Raw genomic sequence first — 23999 nt, forward strand, 5'->3', positions numbered from 1 at the left:
TTAGGGCAATTTTGTGGCACGGCAACGCGAGATAAAGAGCGCTTAACCTGTCTTTCGATTCCCCATCCTGCGGCCCCCACCACGAGACCTGGAGAAATAATCTCCTTCAGTGACGCGGGGGAGGTCGAGGGATCAAAGAGCCGAGACAAGGCATCCGGTTTCACGTTCTTAGAACCGGGGCGGTAAGAGATAGAAAAATCAAAGCGCGTAAAAAATAATGCCCAACGAGCCTGACGCGCGTTTAATCTCTTAGCGGAGCGGATATATTCTAAGTTACGATGGTCGGTCCAGACAATAAAGGGAATAGACGAACCCTCCAACCAGTGTCGCCACTCCCCGAGCGCTAAGCGTATGGCGAGCAGCTCCCGGTTGCCGACATCGTAATTACATTCCGCAGGTGAGAGACGATGGGAATAATAGGCGCATGGGTGGATCTTTCCATCAGCTGCAAATCGCTGTGATAGAACAGCACCCACCCCTACCTCAGACGCATCAACCTCGACGATGAATTGTCTAGGGACATCAGGCGTGATAAGAATGGGTGCGGTAGTAAAAAGAGACTTTAAATGATCAAAAGCCCTTTGAGCGGATTCTGACCATTCAAAGCATGACTTGACAGATGTCAAAGCGGTGAGAGGGGCGGCCACCTGACTAAAGTTTCGGATAAAGCGACGATAAAAATTTGCAAAGCCAATGAAGCGTTGTAACAAGACACGAGAATCGGGAGCCGGCCAATCTGCCACCGCTTGAACCTTAGAAGGATCCATACTAATCCCCTCTGCTGAGATTACTGAACCCAGAAACGTGACCGAAGATACATGAAACGAACACTTCTCCGCTTTAACAAATAGCCGGTTCTCACGTAAGCGTTGTAGCACACGGCGTACATGCTGGACATGAACTTGGGGAGATGGGGAGAAAATAAGTATGTCGTCAATATAGACAAACACAAAAATGTTAAGCATGTCGCGGAGAACATCATTGACAAGCGCCTGAAACACAGAGGGGGCGTTTACTAGCCCGAAGGGGAGGACCCTATATTCAAAATGACAGAGGGGCGTGTTAAAGGCGTTCTTCCACTCGTCTCCTTCCTTAATACGCACTAAATGGTATGCATTGCGAAGATCGAGCTTGGTAAAAATCGTAGCTCCCTGCAAGATCTCGAAGGCTGAAGACATCAACGGCAAAGGATAGCGATTCTTAACCGTGATGTCATTCAGCCCTCGATAATCGATGCAGGGACGGAGCGAACCGTCTTTCTTCTTAACGAAGAAAAACCCCGCACCAGCGGGAGATGACGACGGAACAATGGTACCCGCACTAAGTGAAACAGAAAGATAATTCTCTAGCGCCTCCCATTCAGGAACCGACAGAGAATAGAGTCTACCCCTAGGAGGCGTGGTCCCCGGCAAGAGATCGATAGCACAGTCATATGAACGATGAGGAGGGAGAGAGGTGGCCCGTGAACGACTGAAGACCTCCCGCAGATCGTGATACTCCTCCGGTGTCATGAGCAATTCGGTCCCCCCTGGCAATTCGGTCTCCCCTAGGACCCCGATTGGTGCCTAGCACTAATGCCTGTTCAAAAATGTGTCATTGCTATATGTCGTCTGCGTTAGCGGACAAGCAAGTTAATTATGTTGTACAAAATAGAAGCATACACATTTTTTAAAATAAAAGTTAACAAAAAAATTATATAATAAACTAATATTCATCTTGCAGACACGTCAGTACTTTTGTGTCATCATCTGCTTTACAAAAACAATACTTTTTTTTGGTAAATTATTAACAAACCTTACATTTTTTTTAAATAGTAAAAGTGTAGTAATCATGGCTTATAAATTATAATTTTAATGTGTGATTCAGCTATGTAGTAATGGTGTTTTGTTAAGTAATTTATTAACTTTACACAGTACAAAAGTGGAAAGGGTACAGTATAATAATTTAAATAATAAAATGACACAAGCAATGTGTAGATCTCCCACCTATAGCCTTATTTATATACTACTATATGAAACATATCATTTAAAAGACATCAATTGTAATTTTAACAACGTTCTATCTACATAAATCATAACGCGATTTTGTAGGAATTGTGATAAGGCGCTAAGAAAACTACCCATGAGGCGTTTTTCAGCCAATGGAATCACGCGGGGTCCTAGGGGAGACCGAATTGCCAGGGGGGACCGAATTGCTCATGACACCGGAACTCCAGACAAATCACCAGCCTCTTCCTGAAAAACAGAAACAGAAGAGACAGGAGGGACAGCCAAAACTAAACACTCAACATGACAAGACAACCCCCACGAAACAATAGAACCCTTAGACCAGTCGATATGTGGACTATGGCGTTTAAGCCAAGGATGACCCAAGACAATAGGGGTAAATGGAGAATGAAAAATCAAAAAAGAAATTGTCTCTCTATGGTTACCAGATACGGTAAGAGTCAATGGAACAGTCTCTTGCTGTACTTTAGGTAGAGAACTGCCGTCTAAGGCAAATAAAGGAGTACTGTCATTTAAGAGCGTGAGAGGAATACCTTGCTGGAGAGCCCAATCCTCATCAATAAAATTTCCCTCTGCCCCAGAGTCGATTAAGGCAGAACTTGCAACCGATGAAGCGGACCAATGAAGCATGACCGAAAGTGACGTACAAGCCTTGGAAGGGGTTTTCTGAGTGATGGCGCTCACCAGTAACCCTCCATCTACCGACGAGCGTTGGCTTTTACAGGACAGGCAGACACAAAGTGATTAGCGGCCGCGCAGTACATGCACAGACGATTAGAGATCCTTCTCTCCCGTTCCTTGGGAGAGATACGAAGGCCTCCTAACTGCATGGGTTCAGGCACAGCTTCGGTAGGGACAGGTGTAGCCCTGACAGATGGGGTAGCGAGAACCGCTGTCTCCGTGCGGCGAGCTCTGCGGCGAAGGTCAAACCGCTTCTCAACCCGAATGGCCAGGGCGATGAGGTCGTCGAGAGACTGAGGAACGTCCCGAATGAAGATCTCCTCCCGGATCTCCGAATTTAGGCCCTCCAAGAACCGGGCGATGAGAGCAGGCTCGTTCCAACCACTGGTGGTAGCGAGGGTGCGGAATTCAATAGAAAAATCAGGAACCGAGCCTCTGCCTTGACGAAGGACGAACAGCTGACAAGAAGCCTCAGTGCCATGAGCAGAACGGTCGAATACCCGGATCATCTCATCCTTGAACTGTGCTAAGCTGAGAACACAATCCGACTCTGCCTGCCAGTTAGCAGTGGCCCACTCCCGGGCACGACCAGCAAGAAGGGAGATGACAAAAGCGACCCTCGAGCGCTCCCCGGCATACGTCATCGGCTGAAGGGAAAACACCATCTCACACTGGGTTAAGAAAGCGCGGCACTGTGTAGGCTCACCCGAATAGACAGGAGGGTTGTTTATCCGCGGCTCCGGTGGATTACGAGTCTCGGGTGAAGGAACCTGCGGATGGCTGATGTGATGGACCTGACGAGAGAGATCCGACATCTGAGCGGCTAGCGACTCAACCGCATGACGAGCAGCGTTAATGTCCTCCTCGTGACGGCCCAGAAGGGCACCCTGCTGCTCAACTGCTGCCTGAAAGGGACTGCTACCCGCTGAGTCCATTGTTGGTCAGATTGTTCTGTTATGAGGTAGAAAGGACCCAAAAGCAGTGATAGCAGTCAATGTAGTTTTAATAGCTTGCCACAGGAAAGTCAATGATGAACATAGGATAATAAACAGAGACTTCTTCTGATAACGGGAACGTAAATATCCTCCGTGGCTTTAGCCAACCAAAAGGGCAGCGGGATTCACTAGACACCCGGAGAGAGCGAGAGGAGGCCGATGCCAGCCAGCGGCACCACACAGGTACAGTCAAAAGTCTCTCTCGAGCCACAGTTCTGTGTGACAGATAAATGCAGGGGGTAATTCCAACAACAAACAATAGTTTCTTCACACACGAGACAGGACAGGACAAGACAGGGATATGCTGGTAATAATCCAGAACCGAGGTGAGCACGTCTGCATTGTATAACAATCTGACAAAAGACAAAGACAGGGCACGATAGATAAAGCCTAGGTTAATGAGAGAAGATGAGGAACAGGTGGAGAGAGAGAGAGAGTGGAAGCAGCTGCGGCTGAGAGTAATGAGAGCGGGCAATGTGTGTGTGTGTGTATATGAATGTGTGTGTGTGTGTGTGAATGGAGAGAAAGAGAGAGAAAGAAACTAGGTCATGACAGCTTGTTGCTTAGATTCGAGAAAATACATTTCTTGTGTCTTTGGTTTCATTATCTGTAAAACGCACATGCAATGCTCTACACAAACATCTCTGTAATAGTTTATGTAATAAATGGCATTGTGCAGCTTAACTAAATTCAACAGCACAATGTTTAGTATTGGATATTGCTAAAATTAACTTATTGTTAACCTTGTAATGAATGCTGGGTTGAAGCAAAATGCCAAAGGCGGGGGAACAAATATGGGCGGGGCGACATGTCTCGAAGTGTCGCCCGCCCCGTCGCGTTCGTCCAGGCTGCACCCTGGGGTTACTTGTCATCATTGAGATGTTGTTGTTAAACTTTTTTGTTTTGGTCCTGCTTGATTTTCGTTGACTTTGAGTAAAATAATGGAAAGTTTTTCATAAGATCCCCTGGGGTCAATGTGTTAGCATGACAGAAGCTTGATGCTGTCCTGTGAGAACAAGCAACAGCCGGCAGTTTTCCTTCCCCTGAGTGCCTCTCCCTTAAATATTCAATTTTGATGCCTTATATTCTCCGCCACAGAAAACCACCACAGGTTTATCAATGCCATCAAAATTACTATTTTGTTTTTGTTTGTTTGTTGATCACAAAGTACAAAGTAGATGAGGAAAACTAGGATTCTGTACTTAACGCACCGCCATTATTGTTTACAATGCGTGGAACGGTGCTCTGTGATTTGTTGAACAGATTTATTGCATTCTGCAGAGAAGGAGGACTGCTGTTTGTCGCATTTTGGAAAAAGGGAGAAAAGATGACAGAATAACACGGCGTTTGCACATACACACGTACCCCTATATGTACCCAAATATATGATAAGCAAACCAGCGTTGTTGTCCCGTTTATGGGCGCATATTTCTAACGCTCATTAAATAACAAAAACACTATTGCGCCATAGACTTTAGACCAGGTTTTAGTTGGTCAACGGCTATTTTAGTTGCCTCAAATACTGTAGCAATGCGCCTGAACACACCTCGTTTTCATACCAGAACGGCCATGGGCGCAGCATTGTGCGCAAATGCATTCGCTATTTAAACAACATGGCGCTAAACGTGAAAATAATAATTGGGCTGGGTTGAAACTAGCAAAAGACACTTGCGTCGTGCATTGCTTGCATTGCGCCAGGTGTATGATAGAGCCCTTGGTGGTGTTGTGTGTCTGTGCTTCACATTGCCATCTAGCCGCCTGGAGTGCATACTTCATCGAATATCACACACTTTTGCATCACCTATGCATGCAGATGCCCCCCAAAACACCTGTATAAACGCATAATAAAAAGTGATAATGCAATGCCACTTTTGTGTTTTCTTTTAAGATTGTTTTCGTGTAAACATAACCTAAATTAATTAATGCCGCATTGCACTGTTCTGTTTACGGTTGCTTATTGATTTTTACGCTCTTGGCCATGCCGCCGGTACTTCTGGTCGCCGTAGCTGTTCCATTAGCAGCTGTTGCTTAAAGTCCCTTTAGCGGCTGGTTTGGTTTCCATGGGAAGCAAGCTCGTAACCTGAATGTGAACGCTTTCCTACATACTGGCCAAAACACACTGTTTGTTATTTGCAGAGATGGACAAAACCACAATAAAATATTATAAACTACTTACAAACGGTTTATGCTCCATAGTCTGTAGCCTACTGTTATTTGTTTTAGTAAAACACTTTAGCATCTTCAGTACAATTAACCATCCAAATTCACATATTTTTTACCATGGTAAAACCGCATCGGATCACCGTTTTCATTGATATATTTCTCTGCATTTATAAACTCTACATTTTATTGTGGTGTTTGTGACACAAAATAGAACCATCTTATGCCTTCACTGTATGAAAAGCTGTTTTAGTGAGTATGGCAGGCACTTCAACCGCGTTTTCTTCACTGTGTGCCAAAAAAGCCTATTTAAATCCATATTTTTTCACTTCTTAAGTTCGGTAAAAAACACATAATGGGCTTAAAATCATTATTTAAGAAGCTGTTTTATAATGAGAATCTCTTCCAACGTGCTTATGTGTGTGCCAAGCGATAGCGGATTTGAATATGAAGTGTACGCCACCACAAAGTAACTGCTAGCCCCTACCTGGCCACCCCTATGAAAACTCATTAGTAGAAACCTGAACTGGGTGTGTAAGGTAACTGAATGAGGTGTGTCACAAAAGGGAAACATACAAAATGTTTAGTACTAGAAGTTTTCCAGGACATGTTTGAACCTCTAGAGAGTAAGTTTTTGTTTATAATGCATACCTGTCAAGTCTGACACCTGTCATAATATTTTACATGATCAAGAGTCAACAGGAAAATCATAAGTCAATAATGCCACAGTGTATAAATTTGACCCGTGCAGTCACAGCTATAGTAAATTAAAATCATGATAATACAGATATCAGGATGAAGTAATGAAAGAGTTGCTTGCATGTGACCATGCCTGTGAAATCCAAAGGCTAAGTTTGATTTTACTCACTGATTTCACATTGATTTTTATCATTATTATGAGTTTATTCAGTCAATATTAAAGATATTAAGATTATATTTTCACAAAATGTTCTTTACATTATGTAGCTTGAGTCTGTAGAAAACAGTAAATCATAAATAAAATACTATAGCTTGGTGGTTTTCACAGGCAGGGTGACATAATTTGCATGCATTTGTTTAATAAGAGTTTATTATTTGTGCTGTGTCACAGGTAGTCCGGGTCGTTCTCTCGCTGTCTTTACAAGCCCCGATGTTTCCAACAGCACCACACTGTTGCTTAGCAACGATGAAGGCACCTTATTTGTTGGAGGGCGAGATGCTGTGATGTCCATAGATGTCAGTCAAGCTGGTACTATGACAATGAAGGAGAAGGTGAATGCAATTAATGTATTATCTGATTACTGAGATAATTCTCATTTCATTATAACAAATTATTCACAATGCAGATTATGACCACAGTTTTTTTTTTCTACTCAAACTTATAGATTGACTGGTCACCCCCAAATTCAGATCAAAGGCACTGTTTAATGAAAGGCAACCTGGAGGCAAGTGAACGTAATAAAGACATTGAGTCTTAAAAGGAGGAATCAGGTTTAGAAACATGATTCACATGTATCTAAAAGTGTAACCAGCTGTTTTGTTTCTCAGTACTGGCTAATAATTATCATTTCACACCTTAAATGTAAAAATATAATTCACGTACAATGCAAACATTTCTGTAAAGATGTTTGGCAAAATGCACATTTCGGAAAGCACTATGAAAATAAAACTGAATGTGGTGTAAATGATAATTATAATAACATTGGCTTGTTCACCACAGGCGGATTGTCACAACTTTGTGAGGGTTTTGCAAGTGCTGAACTCCACATACATGTACGCCTGTGGAACGTTTGCCTTCAATCCTCGCTGCATCTACATTGTAAGAAACAATCATCTTCCCACTTTCATTTTTTAAAGGATTTTTTAACTCACCCTCATGTTTTCTGTGGACAAAGCTTTTCCCCATAGATGGACAGTTCATGGTGTTAATAGCTGTCAAGCACTTAAAATGAAGTACACAGCCAACATAGACATCATAAACGTAAACTAAAGGATTATTAGGAACACCATATTAATACTGTGTGTGACCCCCTTTTGCCTTCAGAACTACCTTAATTCTACATGGCATTTATTCAACAAGGTGCTGAAAGCATTCTTTAGAAATGTTGGCCCATATTGATAGGATAACATCTTGCAGTTGATGGAGATTTGTGGGATGCACATCCAGGGCACTAAGCTCCCGTTCCACCACATCCCAAAGATGCTCTATTGAGTTGAGATCTGGTGACTGTGGGGGCCATTTTAGTACAGTGAACTCATTGTCATGTTCAAGAAACCAATTTGAAATGATTCGAGCTTTGTGACATGGTGCATTATTCTGCTGGAAGTAGCCATCAGAGGATGGGTACATGGTGGTCATAAAGGGATGGACATGGTCAGAAACAATGCTCAGGTAGGCCGTGGCATTTAAACGAGGCCCAATTGGCAAAAGACAGAGTGCATAATTTGTGTACAGCGTGACATCGACGAAAACACGGTAAACACATCTAAATGGGAAACAGCTGTTGTGCGATAGACTGTACTAACAGATTAACAAGAATTCAGAGCTGTCGTTTTACAGACTGCCAAAAAACACTGAAAGGAGAAGTAAATAGATTGTTCATGCCAACGTCCACTGACCACAGGTGGGTTGAAGTTACTAGGGTTACTATCAAGCAGAGGTTTCACTTTCTACTTAAAAGTATTTTTCAAGGATTTGTATTTTATCTGTGATTTTCTTTGGAAAGCATACATTCCAAAGCATATTATCATAATTTTTACTCTTTTACATTTCATAAAAAACAAGGTTTTGTTTTACATTTAATATTTAAGTACATTAATGTACTTGTACTCAAGTTAAAGTACACATTTTTAATGTAATTATTTATTAAATACATTTTAATATCTAAAATTAAAAGAATACACAGTATGATTCTATGCTTTAGAATGTAGTGAAGTAATTTTTTCCCAAGACAAACACCCTAATAAAGCACAGATGCTTTGAAAATTTAACTAATGTAACTAAGTTTTGTCCACCTCTGCTATTAAGTCCAACTAAATTCAATTTAAGCTGATAATAGTCAGTTTTACTGGCATTTTCGCAGCAGCCGCTATGTAAACCAGCCATTTTGTTGAACGTTTGCCACTCAACAAGGCGAGTTCCGGCGTGGTCAAGTGGAAAAGTGAAGTCAATGCATACCCATACCCTCTATATGAAACAGAACTACAAAGAACCACAGACATGGATGACAAAACAGAACTTTAAAATAAGAAACATGGATAGGGGAAACACAAGACAGGACTGAACATATAAGCCCTTTTCACACAGACATTCCAGAAAATACACGGAAAACGCATCCTGGATTTTTCCGGATTCGTTAGATTTTTTGTTCCTTCACACTGCCATGATTAGCCGGCATCTGATGGTCCCGTAAAGACACGTGACCTGTTGAAAGTCCTGCCCTCTCTTCTACGCAGCGTCTGACGTTTGCAAATTATTTATTATTATTTATTAGAAACCGTGCATTTTTGTTTATGATAAGACTATAAAGGAGCGCGTGAACGCACAGTTCTATGCTGGTGAATGATCTCAGCTTCTGAGTGGATATTTGATGAGCTCCCTCATCTCTCCTTTAATACAGTTTTCAGACATTTCTCATCGTGATTGTTTATATGCATTTAAAACCCGCATTTTGAGGAGCTGAACGATATATCTTGTTGGGATGACGCGCTGGTATTTTTGTTTATTATAGCTCAAATGAGCACGTATCGCAATATTCTTTTATGCTGCTGAATGATCTCCGTTTCAATGCAGTAAGTGACTAGCTAACTTACCTTATATCTGCTTCAGTCCAGTTTGCTGACATTTCTCTTCGTGAATGTTGTAAATCTCTCATTTTAAAGAGTTGAACCAACTTCATGTTGCCATGACACGCGCGTCCACACTACAGCACGTGCGTCATTGTTTATGCGTCTCATTTATCATTTCCTGATAACTGCTTCAATCTAGTTTGCAACATTTCTCGTGGTGAATGTTTATATGCATGTTATCTCTCGTTTTAAGGAGCTGAACCATAACTTGTTTTGTGATGATGACGCGCGCGTCCTCACTACGACACGCCCATTACGGCATTGTTTCGGCTTCTTGTTCACACAGAGGGTTTTTCGTGTATCTGACTAGGTCCTCTTTCCGGCAACAATCCCAGAAGATATACGTGACGAGTTTGTGTTTACACAGACGCTTGTCTGGCAATTTTATGGGAATTTTATGGGACCAAAGGTCTGTGTGAATGGGGTTATACAGTATCTCCCATCTAACAAATAGGGCCTGGTGCAATTTTTTTCCCTATCTGATCACCATTACATTTTATAATTTTGTAAAGGGGACATTTTAGTATGTCTGTATGTTCATCATACAGTTATCAATTATCAAGAAATATAACACAGGAAGCATTAGACGCCATTTTACCATTTAGGTTAACTAGACCCGATATAGTCTGGCCATGAGTAACCCACTAATAGCCAAAATAAACTTACAATAAACTTGTATGTCGTTTTGCCAAAATAACTTGCGAGATTCCATCATATAAGCAAAATGAACAGCGATTACAAGGTGTTTGGTTTTTTTTATTTATTTTTGGGCTATGGTTAGACATCTATTAGATTTTTACTGACAGCCCAAATTTTGCTTTCTTTAAGCCTAGACATCTAGGCTGTGTTTGGAGTTGGACAGCTATTAGAGGCCTTTTTTAACACAAAGGGCCCTATCTTGCACCCAGCGCAATTGACTTTGTCAGTGACGCATGTATCATTCGTATTTCGCGCCGGCGCACAGCGGGGTTTTTCCCTCCACAGATGCACGTCAGCAAACTAGAGAATGAACTTGCGCTCCCTGGGCGGTTCAGCACAAAAAGGAGGCGTGTTGCGGCGCAAACCATCTCTTATGCTATTTTGCAGTTTCAAAAAACAATTGCGCTACTAACCAAAAAAAACTAGTCTAAAGTCAGTGGCGCGTTGCGCGTGGTTCATTATGCTATTTTAAGGGCGCATGCTTGACCATAATGTATAGCGTGCACAACGCGCATACACTTTGCTTATCTAATCTACACGGATGCAACAGTTATTTTTGCAAATCATAAATTGTTACACTTAAAAATATTAATACACGAGATAAGGGGAATCATAGTGGTGAGCATTGTGGTGATAGTTTTTATTTATTCTCATGCAAATAACGATTAAAATATTTTCATAACTTTGTTGTGTGGCTGTATTATGTTTATTTTATGTAAATAATAGTTAAAATGTTTTCATAAGAAACCTTAATGTATATGAACTTGATTTGTAAGTGTACTTTGGGGTTGGACCTTGCTTGCGTTTCTTGGGTCCGATTTCAAAGCCCCCAAACCCTTTCAGCGGTGAGGGTGGACGCAGCGATGTCCTCTGCTGGCGTCAAGTCCTGAGGCAGATCCACCTCCCGTTACACGGCGTGCCCGATTTATGCTGGCAAGCGTGGGATTCCCCCGTACAAGGACGTCGGTCTCCTCAGCTGTGAACCGCTCCTGGCGTGCGCCTGGTAAATCCGTCATAATAATAGCAACCCGCCATGGAACTTGCGCCCTTGCGTTTAAAGGGAATGTTGGCTAGCGTTCTGATTGGTTTATTTGACGTTACGCCCAAACCACACCTATGAATAATGAACCTACTTCAGACAAACCCCTTATTGATTTGCGCCCGGCGCAAGAGTTATTTCTCACGCCGGGAAAATAGCAACAGCGCCCAAGATCCGCCCACAAACTCACTTGCGCGTTGCGCTTCGCACTTGCGTTTCAGATCGTTAAAATAGAGCCCAAAATTGCTTAAAATATGTCATATTTAGTACTTTTATGGTTTTTATGTAAAAAAGACAGCAAATTTGTTTGAGTGACTTAAGGATGAGTAAATAATGATTTTTAATTTTTGAGAAAATAATGCTATGGCTGTTAACATATAGGGATATTACATAGTTTTTTTGAGACATTTTTGTTTTCAGTTTTATATCACATGCTTTATAGCTATTTACTTTTAAAAAGATATTTAGTTGAATAGTTAAATTCTTTTAAAATGGAAACACGCATTCATGTCTTTCACACACTTTGACCATTCTGTAATGCTGTCATGCTAAGGAGTCCATACGGTTTCCATACTTTGTGTAGTGCTGTACTCGAGATTGGTCTTTTTAAAGGTCTTGGTCTCGGAATCGATCACATTTTTACTCGGTCTCGTCCCGGTCTCAGACGTAGAGGACTCAGAATTTTATTTCAAGACTGGTCAAGACCACAACTGATGGCATATCATGAAATTCTTTTTATAATTAATTATTAAATAATAATTATAATTATTATAATTTACTGATTTTCACGGTGACAATTACCCCTTATCATAAGTGTTTTAATCAAGCATACCGCACAAGCCCTGAAAAGTCAAGTCAAAACGTCTCGATCGCCCCCCATTGACTGGTCCCAGTATAGGTCATAAACCCCGCCTCCCTCATGTTATTCAATGGGACTTGAGACCAATTAAAGAATTTATTTACACTTCAGTTATCTTTTTTCCGAAGCTGGCTTCTGTCATATACTGTAGTTTTTATCACGCTTATGTACATACATGTTTGTTTTTAAAATAAGTTTGTTTTTAGTTAGTTATTTAATGCTATAAAAACAGTGGTGTCACGTCATGATTGACAGCTGTGATATGCGCATTCTATGAGAGGGAGGGCGGGGCCTTCATTTCACAGCTTTACTTCATGCTCACTACTGCGGAGGACTGGTCCCGAAATCGCTACTGCGCAGATTAAAGACCCAAGATGTCAGCGCCGTATCGGGACACTGGCGGCTTTACTTTTCACCAATGGAAGAGAGCGAACAGGCGTCGTCCTTTTTTACAGTCTATGGTTTTAATGCAGTGATTTCCACTGGTCTTGGTCTTGACTTGGTCTCGGTTTAGGTGGTCTTGACTACAACACTAACTTTGTGCTTTCCTGATTGAAAGAGGAAGAGAGGATATCTGTGTGTTCATGTATCAGGAAGCATTTGCATGCCAAAAATGTCCTGGCATAAATGTAAAAAAAAATTATTTAGTCAGTTAAATCCAGTCAGCCTGGTCTGTGTATACTGACACCATAATATGCTACAAGTTTTAATTACAGTGTGTTTCATGTGCTGTGTGTTCTCGCCCCATACAGAATTCAAATACATTCTCAGTGGCTACAGGCCCCAGCGGTAAGCCAGAAGAAGGCAGAGGCCGCTGTCCATACGACCCTTACCAGAGGAACACAGCCATCGCTGTGGGTAAGAATCCATCCATAGTCTGTCAACAACATGTTATGCTTGTTCAGAAGAAATCACTGCATGTAAGAGAAAGAAAAGAAAAGGTTCCTCTCCGGGGAGGGTAAGAAACAGACGCTCTTGTAAATCTTTTTGTAACTAAGTCCTACTTCTGATCTGCTTATCTTTGATTGATTGATTGAAACCTTTATTGCCCCGAAGGGAATTTGTTCTGCACTCAAGGAAGCCACATTAACAAACATCCAACGACATTGCAAAAACAAAACATAAACAACACAAGACAACAATAATAGCAATAATAATGGCATACAATAAGTCCAATATCTAAATAAATCGATAGCTAATTAAAAATGCCTAATTAAAAATGTCTATAAAAAATTATTTTTTGTGCCTCTGTCTGATCTGTTCAGTAACTGAATGCTCCTCGGTACAAATGATGTAATGGCACGTTTTGTTTTTGTTGATGGCATTCGAAATCTACATCCAGAGGGGAGTAAGAAGAACTCTAAGAAAAGTGGGTGGGATGGATCATCCAGTATCCTCAATGCCAGATTGAGGGTATACTGGTCTGTAAGATTGGAGATGGTTTTAACATCGGATCCAGTAATTTTTCTGCCCATTTTGGTCACCTTATCCAGCATATTCCTGTTCTGGACAGAAAGACCTCCCCCCCAGCACTAGATGGCAAAAGACACTACACTCTGAATAAAAGTTAAATAAAACAATGTCAAAGTTGTTGTGTCTGCATTAAAACTACGCAATTTCCTTAAAAAATAGAGCCGCTGCTGTGCTTTTGAGTATCTTGCTAGTGTGTTGGCAGACCAGTTGAGTTTATAATCAATAATAGTGCCCAGATACTTATATTCCATCACAGTCTCAATGACAGTCCCTTGAATAGTAACAGGTTGCAGTGGATGGTGCCGTTTCCTAAAATCAATCACCATTTCTTTTGTTTTAGAAATGTTTAAAATTAATGAATTTTGATTGCACCATTCATGGAATTGGTCGACCTCCGTCCTGTAATCCAGTTCATTATTATTTGTTAAAAAACCGACTAAAGCCGCATCATCTGCAAACTTAATCAGTGAACAGTTGGAATGGTGACTGACACAGTCATTAGTATATAAAATAAATAACAATGGTGATAATACACATCCTTGTGGTACTCCTGTGTTTGTCACAATGGTTCTTGACCGACCATGACCCGCCCTCACATACTGTTGTCTGCCTGTTAAAAAGCCCTGAATCCACTTTAAAAGAGTGAGGTTTACCCCCATGCTTGTCAGCTTCTCTATCAATATGTGTGACTGGATGGTATTAAAAGCTGAGGAGAAGTCTGCAAACAGGATGCGTACATAAGAAGCTGGTGTTTCAAGGTGTTTGTAAATTCCATTTAGGAGAGTTGTAACAGCATCTTCCACACCCCTTTTCTCTCTATAAGCAAACTGTAATGTGTCCATGTGATCTTGGGTTTGTATTTTGAGATGAGTTAAAATAATCCGCTCAAAGCACTTCATGGCTACAGAAGTGAGTGCCACTGGTCTAAAATCATTCAATCCAACTGGTTTGGGTTTCTTAGCGAGCGGTAAGATTTCTGCTATTTTCCATATCTTTGGGACTTTGTGTGTGTCAAGTGATTTCTGAAACAGTCCTTTAAACACTGGGCTCAGTTGTTCTTTGCAGCTTTTTAGCACGGTGCCTTCCAGCCTGTCAGGGCCAGCAGCTTTCCGCGTCCTTATATGGGAGAAGATCCGCACTACTTCCTCACAGCTTACCCTGATTGATGCACTTGCTGTTCCATCAAAGCTGATTGGTGTAGGTGGCAAGTCACTTTCCCATCTCGCAAAATGTTCATTCAGGGCATTTGCTTGTTCGACTGAATGTACCGAAGTGTCAGAGTGGAGATGGTTTTGACCTATAATAGTTTTAATACCCCTCCACGCCATACGAGAGTTATTTTCTTTAAGTTGTTTTTCAACTTTATCTTTATATTGTCTCTTAGCCTGTTTAATTTTCATCTGTATTTCCCTCTGAATCAGCTTCCCTCCACACCTGTCATTTGCTTTAAAGGCTCTTTCTTTATCCACTAACATTTTTTTAATTTCAGTTGTAATCCAGGGTTTTGAATTAGAAAACTGTTTCACACGTTTTGTCGGGATCACATTGTCAACACAAAAGTTAATATATGACGTGACAACATCTGCATGGTCATCAACATCTACACAGTCAAAAACACTCCACTCCGTGCAGTCAAAACAGCCCTGCAGAGCGGTCACACTGTCATCATCCCACACACGCACTGATGCGATTTTAGGTTTTTCCCTTTTAAGTTTTTGTCGATAAGAGGGCAATAAAAACACAGTGTTATGATCTGACCAACCTATCGCTTGTTTGTTGACTGCTTTATAAGCATTTCTTATGTTGCCATAGCATAGATCAAGTGTTTTTGAGCCACGCGTGGCACATTTCACATATTGTTGATAGTGGGGTAGTACAGATGACAGGGAGCAGCCGTTGAAATCACCCAGAATAAGTTTGGGAGTATCTGGGGACGCTGCTTCAAGTTCTTGTACATGATGATATATCCCATCTGCAGCTTCTTTATAATCTGCATCAGGAGGAATATACACTAGACCTACAAATAGTTGCCTCCAAACTCTCGTGGTAAATATAGAGGTCTTAAAGAAACTGATAATAGTTCTATGTTTGGAGAATTGATTGTGTGTCTAATAATATGTTGTCTACACCACTTGGTGTTAATATATATACATAATCCTCCACCGGTTGATTTCCCCGTGGCTTGTTGGTCTCTATCAAGTCTTAATGGTGTGCCAAAGCCAGGTAGGGAAAGACTCTCATCATTCATTGCATCGCTTAGCCAAGTCTCACTGAAGCATAACAGACAACTATCTCTATATTCATACCTGTATTCCGTAGAGGCATGGAGTTCATCTAATTTGTTAATTAGCGATCTCACGTTGGAAAGGACTATAGTGGGTAATGGAGGTTTAGATCCCCTTGCTCGAACGCGGTGTTTAATTCCTCCTCTTGAGCCACGCTTTCTCTTTATCCTGGTAGATCGCTGTTCAGATGTCTACCGTAGATTATCCTGGCTGGCTCGGCGTTTGACAGAAGAATGAAGTTTACCTGTTATAAAATAAATACAGTGCAATAAGAACACACAATACTTTTGCCAAGACAAAGAACCATTTCAGCAAAAAAGAGTTCTTCAGGAAACTATGGTACTATATAGCAGGGGTTTTCAAACGTTTTTTGTGTGTGGACCACTATTTGTAATCAAGAATTTCCGCGGACCACCTCATAATACTGATAATAAAATATGTCTAGACAAAGTCCTGAATTTATCTGCACCTGTAAATAGGCTTACTAGCACTAAACTAAAACTGGTCATCACATCAGTACAACAGATTCTTAAAACATATTCTTCAAAAAATATATTTTTCTTAAAAAAATATATATAATTTTATATATTTTTTGCCTTTACACGGACCACCTGCAGTATCCTCACAGACCACTAGTGGTCCGCGGACCACAGTTTGGGAATGGCCGCTATGTAGAACCTTTGTCATCATTTAAGAACCTTTGAAGAACCATTTTTCTCAAGAGTGTAAAAAATCTATGAAAGTAGTATGTATAACCTAGTGTAAGTTTTCTGAAATCACATAATGGCTTTATATGAGGAACAATCCATACTGCTACAGAACTTACAGTCAAGACACAAAATATATAGAAAAACTGAGAGGTTACTTGAGTGTAACCTTGTTCCCTGAAAAAGCGGAACGAGATGCTGCGCTGCTAAGCGCTATGGGGAAAGTCTTTATTTGTTGACCCGCTGAATATAGTGTGTAAACACGTCAATGGAATTGACCCAGAGGTATATAAAATAGATGAGCACCAGCTGTGTCATCAGATCTTTTGTTTGAAGACCAATCCTGGGACATCTACTGTACGGCAAGACAATTTTTCACCGCTTTTTCAGGGAACAATGTTACACTAAAGTAACCCCTCTGTTCCCTGTCAAAAGCTTCTCTCAATGCTGCGCTGCTAAGCGCTATGGGGAACGACCATACCCACGCTGCCGTGCTTGGAGATGTCTGGACCCCTTACGGATGTGTAAGTGTGCGCACAAGGACCGCAAGGAAATCTCAGACATTAATAACCAAGCAAAAAATAGTGGATGTGTGCGGAAAGGATGCTCCTGCCGCCTCACAAATAACTATAAGCAGGCACCCCTTACTAATAGTAGCAGTGGGGGATACCCCTTTGTGGAACAAATGGTTTAGACATCAGCTTGAGATGTTGACTCGAGGACATGAGACCCTGGAGTGACATAAGCATCCAAGCTATAAAATCTTATGAATGTATGCGGAGAGAACCAGCCCGCCGCATCACAAACGCTCAGAAAGAAGGCCCCTTTTACTAAAGCAGTAGAGGAGGCTACACCTTCACCATTTCTGGGGCAAAATCTAGACAGGATGGCGAGACCGCCAGAGCCTGCATATCCCCAATTCTTTTTTAAAAAGTTATCACCATTAGAAAAACAATCTTTATTGTCAGAAGTCTATCAGACGCTGACTCTAGAGGTTCAAAGGGGGTCTGAACCAGACTCTCAAGGACTATAGCTAGGTCCCACGAAGGAATCTTAGTTGGTGCTGGAGGCCTCAATCGTTTTGCCCCACGAATAAAGCGAGCGAGCAGAGGATGCCTCCCGAGCGGCGCCAGTCCACCAAAGCATGGCAAGCCGAAAGAGTGGCCTCATAAACCCTGAGAGTGGATGGGCATAAGCCTGCTGACAGCTTTTCCTGCAGAAAACTCAGAACTGTAGCAATCTGGCAGTTAACAGGATCTGCATTATGTGTTGTGCACCATGCTTCAAAGACACCCCATTTAAAGGCATAATTATTTCTAGTGGAAGGAGCCCTAGCACTCAGAATAGTGTCAATAACATCAGGTGACAAGCCTGTGTCCCTCAGTTGGTACCCTTCAGGGACCAAACATAGACACAGGTTGGGCCTGGGATGAATTATCATACTCCCCGCCTGAGACAGAAGGTCCCTCCTCTCCGGACTCGCCCATGGCGAGCCATTAAGGAGAGATATTATCTCTGAGAACCATACTCTGTTCGGCCAACGCGGTGCTATCAGTAAGAGGCAAGAGCCTTGCTGGCGAACTCTGGCTAGAACCTGCGGGAGCAACGGCCATGTGTGCGCCATTGCGTCCAGACCCAGGGGGGCTGGGGGACTCAGAGAGAAGTAAAGGGGACATTGCGCTATCTGAAAAGAGGCCAAGAGGTCCACTTCCGCTCTGTAAAATCTGGTCCATATCTAAAACACTATGTCTGGGTGGGGTGTCCATCCCCAGTCGATAATGTCTGCCTGGACAGTAAATCCGCTCCTACATACAGGTTCCCCGGGATGTACACTGCTCTGAGTGACAGGGACTTGTCCTGAGCCCAGAGAAAAATCTGCCTCGCTATCCTGTTCAAATTGCGAGATTGCAGACCTCCCTTGTGACTTATGTATGAGACTGTCGCTGTGTTGTCCACCCGCACTAGGACATGACAGCTTCTCAGTTGGGGGAGAAAGTATTTCAGGGCCAGAAATACAGCCGTCAGCTCTAGGCAATTGATGTCCCATTCCCCTTGAGCTGGATGACCATCTAAGATCGCACACCAGCCCGTCAGGGAGATGTCTGTCATTAGCAGTCTGCGATGACAAGTCGCCCATAGCGTGGGACCCAACGCAAGAAACTGGGGTCTTATCCACATAGTTAGTGTACGAAGCCTGCGGCTCGTCACTTTTATTAGCCTTTGAGGGTTGGCCCTGGGATGAAAACCTAACAACTAAAACGGCCTCAAACGCAACAGCTCCAAAGGAATCACTGTGGATGCTGATGCCATGAGCCCTAATATCCTCTGATATTGTTTCACAGTGAGATCCTGGGCTAGCCTGACTCTGCTCAGGGTATGCTGAATGGTCCCGATTCGTGCGGGAGACAGATGTGCCCGCATTGTAATCGAATCCCAGACTATCCCTAAATAAGTCATTCTTTGGGCAGGAGAAAGAATGCTTTTCATGCAATGTCTTTGTGTTGGAGCGCCACCTCTCGCGATTTTGCTAGTATTAGCCAATCGTCCATGTAATTTAAAATGCGAATGCCCCGGAGTCTCAATGGAGCCAGTGCTGCATTTATAAATTTTGTGTATGTTTTTACTCGCCCCTCCAACAAGAAGCGGATTTTGCCTCTGACACACGTCAAATGCTAGCTTTTTCCGCGTGTCTACTTCGCTCTTGACGAATGCAATTCAACTGTTCAAGCGGCAAACTAGGCGCGGTAGACGCAGCATTACACTGACTGCTCGTGGCTCTTCTTACTCATATTTTCCTTTTAACTTAAACTCTTTAAAAATCGGAAAGAGAGAAAATCTGCACTCTATGTTGTTGGAATCTAACTCCTAACAAAGATCTCAAGTGAAGTTCAAAAGATAAGAGAGAGATTTGTATTTCAGTGTAGCACACACACATTCAGTAGTTGGTCTGAAAACCAAAAGACCTGATGACACAGCTGGTGCTCATCTATTTTATAGCCTCGCATCGGGTGCACTTTGATGTCGTCATCAACCGAGGCTATATACCTTCGGGTCAATTCCATTGACGTGTTTACACACTATATTCAGCGGGTCAACAAATAAAGACGTTTCACCATAGCACTTAGCAGTGCAACATCGAGAGAAGCTTTTGATAGGGAACATAAAATTAGACCAGTTTATGCCAGCATGTGTAAGTAAATGACTCAAAATATTATCCTTATATTTAAAAAATGCTAAACATTTTTGTTTGGCTAATACCACACATAATTCCTGGTGCTACAGAGCAAAAAAGATTTTTAATTCATTATATTTTGTCGTGTTCAAGGTCACAGTATGACTAAAGCTGTCTTATCAATGAGCCTAAACATTAAGTAATGGGTTTCAATTGGTACTGAAATTATAAATGCTAGTAAAAATTGTTGCTGTTTTATTTTTACATGATTAATCTTACCATAATATTTTCTTGGTATATTTCAGATGGGGAACTGTATACAGGAACTGTGGCAGATTACATGGGCAATCGACCGGTCATCTCACGACACTTGAGTGAAGGAAGCCATGTTGATCTGAAACTAGATGATACGCCTGGGTGGCTGGAAGGCAAGAAATCCTTTAACAGTATTAATGTAGTATTTACTCTTCAATAGCTGGGTTTTCATCACAATGATTGTAAGTTTTGCATAAGAAACGAAAAAGTGTAAATGTGAATAATTGGAGATGGAAACCCATTCTGATATAGTGAACCTTAAACCCACGGGACTGACCGTCTAGTTGTTTCTGTTGTCGTTATATTTACCATATATGGGGCTCAGACTTTTTAATTCCTGCTTTTACTTCAAGCTATTTTTTGCTGTAATGAGAGATTCACTGTATCATAACTATCACTGTAATCATTTTCCAGATCCTACATTCATCAGCTCCACTTATATTCCTAGTGAGGAGAAGGTCTATTTCTTCTTTAGCGAAACTGGAAATGAGTACGATTTCATTGACAAGTTTACAGTGCCTCGCATTGCGCAGGTTTGCACTGTAAGTATTGCTTGTTGATTTCAGCACTTGAGTTTCTTGTATGTGATGCATATATCACTGGAGATTCATCAAACTCTGATTCTGAGGTGTTATTGTACATTAAGAGCGATGTGGGTGGACAGCGAACTCTCCAAAGACGCTGGACCACCTTTGCCAAGGCTCAGCTACGTTGTCAAGCTGCCCAAGAGCTGCCGTACAACGTTCTGCAGGATATAGTCAGTGTCCCAGCACCAGAGGGCGCCTCTGACGATGAAACACTTTTCTTTGGCATTTTCAGTTCTCAGTGGTAAGTAGAGAGAAGTTATTTTCAGCATGAAAGTTGTGTAGATGGTTTAAAAGATGTTTAAATCTTGTTTATCTGTTTTGGTGTCGGGCAGGCGATCGAATGCGGGTCGCTCTGCGATATGTGCTTTTACGCTCAAAAACATCAAGGAGGTGTTCGCTGGAAATTACAAGCGCTTGAACCGGGATGCTCAGAAGTGGACCACACGGGTACAAGAGAAAATTGCGAACCCTGGAGAGGTCGGTGTCATTGTGGCTTGAAAGTGAAAGATTTTTTGAAACATTTGGTCTGATTTTTATCATCACATGATTTGTCTATTTTACACAAAAAATTTTGAACCTAAATTAAGCAAAAATATCCAGTGCTGAGGCATATCTAATAGCAGTATCTTGCACTAATCAAATTGCAAAAAGCAGTATAAGCTTAGGTCCACTTATATTTTTTTTATTCATTACATTTATATAGCGCTTTTTCTGCAGACCTCAAAGCGCTATACATATATAATGGGGAATCTCCTCAACTCCCACCAATGAGACTTCCAATACAAAACCTCTTAATCTTTTCAACCAATCAAATCACTTTCCAGAAGTAGTCCTCCCAAAATATGCATAGAAAAGCTTCCAGTTTTGCTTTTTCTTAACAGTTTGTAAGGTTGGGTTACATAACTCCAGTGAAGCTATTCAAATCTCTTGTTATATTTACAGTGTGGCCTTCACAACGCATCAAAAGACACACTGCACTTTGTAAAGGAGAACTTCCTGGCTGATGAAAGTGTTCTGCCGGCCAATCAAGGCCTGACTTTGGTGTCACCTGATCAGAGCTACCGAAACATTGCAGCTCAGAGAGTCCGTGGAGCTCGCGGCAAAGTGTACACTGTACTTTATCTGCTAACGGGTAAATATTGATACGTCATGGTCAGCAAAGAAGAAGAGTTGACGCTTGAAGAGTTTGTAGTTTTAATACTGAATACTTTTTATTAGCATTTATTAACAGAAAATTGAAATAGAAAAAAATAACAAAATAAAAAAGATTTCGATTTTGAATAGGCTTACTTGTGAAGAACGTGTGCGTTATTCGCTGGCGCTACCCAAGCTGGCTATGTACTCCGGTAAGAGAGTCGCTGCAACCTTGGTTTTATTCAACAGATTTATTGACATCCCAAGCAGGCAAATACAGTGCTTTGTGTTAGTATGTGTGTGTGTGTGTGTGGTTTTCTGTAAATAAAGAAATACAGAATATGTAAATATAACCTGTACATAACAAATACACATATATACAGACTAAAGATTAATAAGTAACTACTCACTCTGAAGTATAATAATTATATGCAATAAATAACTGCTATACAACAACAAACAATACGGAGTAGTAATGGAAATAACTATAATCCAATGTAGTTAAGGAATGCAGTTATATCTATTGGCCACTAGATGTCAGTCTAAGACCACAAATTAACATATCGTCAATTGCAGGTGCAACAGTCACGTGACAGACTAGTGGCGCGAACGGCACAATGAAACGCGCTTCAACATTTAAATAAGCAAATACCATTGCGAGTGCAAAACTAAACTAATCCTAAACAGGATTATAAATAACAAATGTACAACATGTTACTAACATGCATAAATCAAGGAATTAACTATTGTTTCTAAATTATATATTAACAGCAAGTTATTATTATTACAGAAGACGTGAGCATGCTGAACTATAATTAAGAGAAACACTATTATGTTAACTAAACAAATAAAGACACATGCAGTACCATCATAAACATAATATTGTGCACTTACGTTCTCAATAACGCACACGGCAACACAACAGTATTCTATTGAATCCACGTATTGGCACTCCACGCAGATGGTCATACCTCTTCTTTAGGGACTCCACTGGACATGACTGATCAAAGTATACAAATAACATGCAACTCAGGAGCAACTGTAATCGTGTCTGCAGCGAACTATAAAGTAAAATGGCGAAATTGCGCATGTGCACAAGTGCGTGAGTTTAAGGAGTGACGTCAGCTCATTAGTCCAGCAGGGAGTTTTCCACCGCCACCCCCGGATTCGTGGGACGAATATGCAGTAACAGTAAAGTCACTGCTGGGCTAGGAAGAGCTAGTATCTTCGTTGTCAGGCATCCTCGGGAGCTCTATCAGTTTGGCGACAGGACGTGTGTAAAGTTTCCCCTTGATGTCGATCTCTGCAGTGCGAACCTTGCCATCATCGCTGTGAATGATCCGTGTGATGCGTCCGACCGGCCATAGCGCTCTCGGGAGCTGTGAATCAACCACCATGACGACAGCATCTACAGCTAGGTCTGATGTTGAGTTCCGCCACTTTTGACGTGATTGGAGCCCAGGGAGGTACTTGTGGGTGAACTGACCCCAGAAATGGTCGGCAAGTACCTGACTGTGTAGCCAACGGCGGCGTCCTAACAGATCACTGGAACCGTACACAGCTTGAGGCAGCGAAGCATCCCGCCCCCAATGAGCAGAAGATTAGGGGTCACCGGATCAGGGTCGGCAAGATCCGACGAAGCATATCCTAACGGCTTGGAATTGAGAATTCCCTCAATTTCAATGGAGACGGTAAGTAGAACCTCCTCGGGGATGGCCTGGTCCTTCAGGATGGTTTGGAGAGATGCCTTCACAGATTTGATTTCCCTCTCCCATGTTCCACCAAAGTGTGGAGCCAGAGGCGGGTTAAATCTGAAGGTGATGCACTGTGTTGCTAACTCTTCCTTGAGCGATGGTTCGAGAGCCTCAAATGCCTGGGGGCTTATTGAGTCGGAGTCGAGCGGCTGGGAGGTCTGCCATTTTAGGGATCACCGGTTTACTGCGCCATTTGCGACACTCCACACACTGTCGCTGGTGTTTCTTAATGGCTTGTCTCCCTCTAAGGATCCAATAGGTCCTTCTGATCTCTGCGAAGATTCGCTCAGGGCCTGCATGGAGTA

General features: G+C 41.9%; 1 protein-coding gene across 1 annotated transcript in view; it reads left to right on the forward strand.

Annotated features, from left to right (window-relative positions):
- sema4ab (sema domain, immunoglobulin domain (Ig), transmembrane domain (TM) and short cytoplasmic domain, (semaphorin) 4Ab) overlaps positions 1-23999 on the forward strand; it is a 110508-nt gene that overhangs the window by 74172 nt on the left and 12337 nt on the right. The window contains exons 3-11 of the mRNA XM_065293818.2: positions 6933-7093; positions 7207-7266; positions 7542-7640; positions 13020-13125; positions 20210-20332; positions 20634-20761; positions 20866-21047; positions 21139-21283; positions 21749-21938. Of these exons, the coding sequence (XP_065149890.1) occupies positions 6933-7093; positions 7207-7266; positions 7542-7640; positions 13020-13125; positions 20210-20332; positions 20634-20761; positions 20866-21047; positions 21139-21283; positions 21749-21938 (1194 nt within the window). The remainder of the gene's footprint in view (positions 1-6932; positions 7094-7206; positions 7267-7541; positions 7641-13019; positions 13126-20209; positions 20333-20633; positions 20762-20865; positions 21048-21138; positions 21284-21748; positions 21939-23999) is intronic.

The sequence above is a fragment of the Paramisgurnus dabryanus genome, chromosome 19 (genome assembly GCF_030506205.2).
Source record: "Paramisgurnus dabryanus chromosome 19, PD_genome_1.1, whole genome shotgun sequence".
Classification (NCBI taxonomy): Eukaryota; Metazoa; Chordata; class Actinopteri; order Cypriniformes; family Cobitidae; genus Paramisgurnus; species Paramisgurnus dabryanus.